We start from the raw sequence: 3,398 nt of genomic DNA on the forward strand, positions 1-3,398 counted from the left end.
CTGAGCATCACTGCTATTGGTTTCGCTTCCCCGTTATTACGAAAAATAATTTTGTGACCCAAAGACACGCTCGGGGCGTCCGACGCCCGAGCTCGACCCGGGTCCGCCCGCCAGCGGCCGGCGCGGCCCCGGACTCCGGGAGGGGGGCGGGGAGCGCTTGCGCGGGGATACTCACTTTCCCGGCAGGCTCCACGGCGGAGCTTCCCCTCGCCCTGGAGGCCGCAAGACTGACGCAGCCCGCGAGAAACTCGACGGCCGCTTTGTCCCACGCTAGAGGGCGCGCGGCTCCCCGGCCCGACCAGCAGCGCCCGCGGCCCGGCCCGCTCCCCTCCCCGGCCCTCCCCTGGAAGAAGCCAACACCTCCTCCCCGCCCTCCCCCAGGCTGCCAGCGAGGCAGGCTCTGATGCTCATGCGCAAACACGTCCACCACGCACGGAGGCACGGCGCATGCGCGCTCTCAAGGCCGTTCCCGAGGCATCTCCGCCCCGCCCCCCCCCGGATTTCCAGTTCCGGCCTCGCAGGGGCGGACAGAAGGTGGGGAATATGCGGCTGTCGGTGGCAGCAGCCGTCTCTCACGGTCGTGTATTTCGCCGTCTGGGCCTTGGTCCAGAGTCCCGTATCCACCTGCTGCGGAACTTGCTTACAGGACTCGTGCGGCACGAACGCATAGAGGCCTCATGGGCGCGCGTGGACGAAATGAGAGGCTACGCCGAGAAGGTGCGGGGCGGGGCCGCGCCGGGCGGGGGAGGGGGCGGGCCCTTCTCTGCACCGCGAGCTTCTGGCGGGAGCTGTGGCTGCCCTGGGGGAGGAGGAGGGTACCCTGGCGGTCGCTGCCCGAAGGCTGAGCCCCCTGTACCCCGAGTTGAGCCTCCTTCCTCCAGCCCCTCAAATGGACGACTGCATAGGCCCGCGGAGTTAGGGGTGGCCCGAATTAGAGGTCAAACGAATGGGCTGCCATGGGGCATTAGAGCTTACTGCTGATTGGCGCCTCCATTCTTGCTCGGGTTGGATCAGTAATGTTATGTCCTCTCAGCTCATCGACTATGGGAAGCTGGGAGACACCAACGAACAGGCCATGCGCATGGCTGACTTCTGGCTTACGGTGAGTACGTCTGTGTGCCTCCCACGTCCCAGCCTTTGCTCCCTGTGTGGGAGGGGGCTGTAAGAGGAAGGGGGAACTGGACGGAATTAAGCTAAGATACTTAGGGACAAATGCTGTGAACGAAATGAGAAACGTGTGACTTAACCTAGTTGAATGTTACGTGAATCAACCTGCACAATTGCCTGTGACCCCTCAGTGTTCACTCTGACTCGACCACATTGGGAGGTGGAAGAGTTCGGTGTGAATGTGTTTGGACCCTACTTTTTCCAAGTGCTAAAAGTTAAATGTGTCTCAGCAGTGGTGCCTGACTCTGTCTCTCCTGGATAACTCTCCCCCTCTAGGAGAAAGACTTGATCCCAAAGCTGTTTCAAGTACTGGCCCCTCGCTACCAAGGTCAGAATGGGGGCTACACGAGAATGCTGCAGATCCCAAATCGGAGTAAGCAGGATCGGGCCAAGATGGCAGTGATCGAGTATAAAGGGAACTGCCTCCCACCCCTGCCCTTGCCTCGCAGAGACAGCAACCTTACTCTTCTAAACCAGCTGCTTCAGGGGTTGCAGCAGGACCAGAAAGCAAGCATCCACGGCTCCCACACAGCTCAAACACCAGGGATTTAACAGGGGCCAAACGGGTGTGTGGCATACTCATCAATGCCTATGATCATCTTGGAGCTCTTTTAATCTCTAAGAAGAACTGGAGCTAGAGTTGTTAATGGACAGTCGTAATGGAGCCAAGAAGCTTCTGGGGAGCCAGATAATCATCTCTTTGCAGAGTAGATAAAATTCCTTGTATGAATATATGAATGTATAAGGGTGGGGTTTTTTTTTCTCCTCTTGAGATTTTTGGAGAATGAGAACTAATCAAAGGCTCAGTCTCCATGGGTTAGTAAATTCATTGCTTATGTTTCTGGCTCTTGATCTGAGTTGTGTTTGGTTAGCACAGTTTTGTTTTTCTTAATGCCAGTTTTTATGGGGCTTGTATCTTATTCCAAACTGGACTCCAAAGGTGATTGAATTTTGACATCTAGCATAGAGACTGAACCCCTGGGATTTCTTAGAGAAAACTTAAGTCCTGACAGGATAAGAGAGTGAACATGTAGAATTGAATCTTCCATAATAATCTGGTACCTTAGGAAACTTGAACACTACAACTATTCCTCTGTTTCTAAGCAGGATCACATATTACCCTCATGTGCTCCTCTCAGCCCTGAATAGGCCTTAGAGGAGAGGACCTGAGAACTCAGATGCACCACCTTTCTGGCCAAGTGGGTGGAAGCACTCAGTAAAGGATAAGCTCCTTCCTCTTGGAGTGACGGGGTAGGAGGTGGGGGAATAAAGAGAGGGTTGAGGTGGGAGGAGGGTTAGGAAGTTAAATGTGCTGGGAATTTCCTGGAAGTTTTTATTGTTGTCAAATTTGGGCTTCTCTGGGAACTCAGAAAAGGGAAATCCGGCTTCAGAATGGCCAAGGCGTATGAGAAGTAGGAAGCTCCTTTATACCCACTAATTATTGTGAAGCCAGACTTAGCCTAGCCAGGCTGCCCATTCCTCAGGCTCAAAGGTTTGACTAGGATAGTAGCCGTGGGAAGACTTGGAACTATTATCCCTGCCTGTACACTTGACAGCAAGGCCTAACAGTTTTCATATCGCTAGTACAGTGAAAAAGAAGATATTTTATCTTAGACTGGACCTTCACAGTGTATTTGGCCTGCTAAACCCAACCATCATCAGCAAGTCAGGGTGAGGGTGGAAGGGGTCACTGGTCTAGAAGATACTGGCTTCATGGACAGAGCTATTCCGTGCTATTTCACTGCAGCTGCTCTAGTCTTAAGATTCATCTGTTCCCAACAGGGTTCTCTCATCTCCCTCTAATTTGTCCTTCACAGTATTGCCAGAAAGCTCCTTCTGACATATTTTGAGTGACATGGTAGACACTCAAAAGCATTTATTCAATAAACCTACAATTCTGAATGTTTCCCCAAAATTCACCTCCTTTCTGTCCTTGGCATGAACCTCAACTAGATATCTTGGAGTCATCATCCCTGACTCCTAGAGAAAGTACTTCCTTTAAAATTAAAACTACGGAATGCCTGGGCGGCTCAGTGATTGAGCATCTGCCTTTAGCTCAGGGCGTGATACCAGAGTTCCAGGATCAAGTCCCACATCAGGCTTCCTGCAGGGAGCCTGCTTCTCCCTCTGCTTATGTCTCTGCCTCTCTCTGTGTCTCTAATGAATAAATAAATAAATCATTTAAAAAAATTAAAACTACATCTGTTAAGTATTACCAAAGATGGGTTATG

General features: G+C 52.2%; 1 protein-coding gene across 1 annotated transcript; it reads left to right on the forward strand.

Moving 5' to 3' along the window:
* Nucleotides 1-487: 487 nt before the first annotated feature.
* Nucleotides 488-2,005, forward strand: MRPL17 (mitochondrial ribosomal protein L17). Its single transcript, XM_041729773.1, has 3 exons — nucleotides 488-717; nucleotides 1,034-1,102; nucleotides 1,444-2,005. The coding sequence occupies exons 1-3, from the start codon at nucleotides 544-546 to the stop codon at nucleotides 1,717-1,719; spliced, it is 519 nt and encodes a 172-aa protein (XP_041585707.1). The 5' UTR covers nucleotides 488-543; the 3' UTR covers nucleotides 1,720-2,005.
* The last annotated feature ends 1,393 nt before the right edge of the window (nucleotides 2,006-3,398 follow it).

This window comes from Vulpes lagopus, chromosome 15 (genome assembly GCF_018345385.1).
Source record: "Vulpes lagopus strain Blue_001 chromosome 15, ASM1834538v1, whole genome shotgun sequence".
NCBI lineage: Eukaryota > Metazoa > Chordata > Mammalia > Carnivora > Canidae > Vulpes > Vulpes lagopus.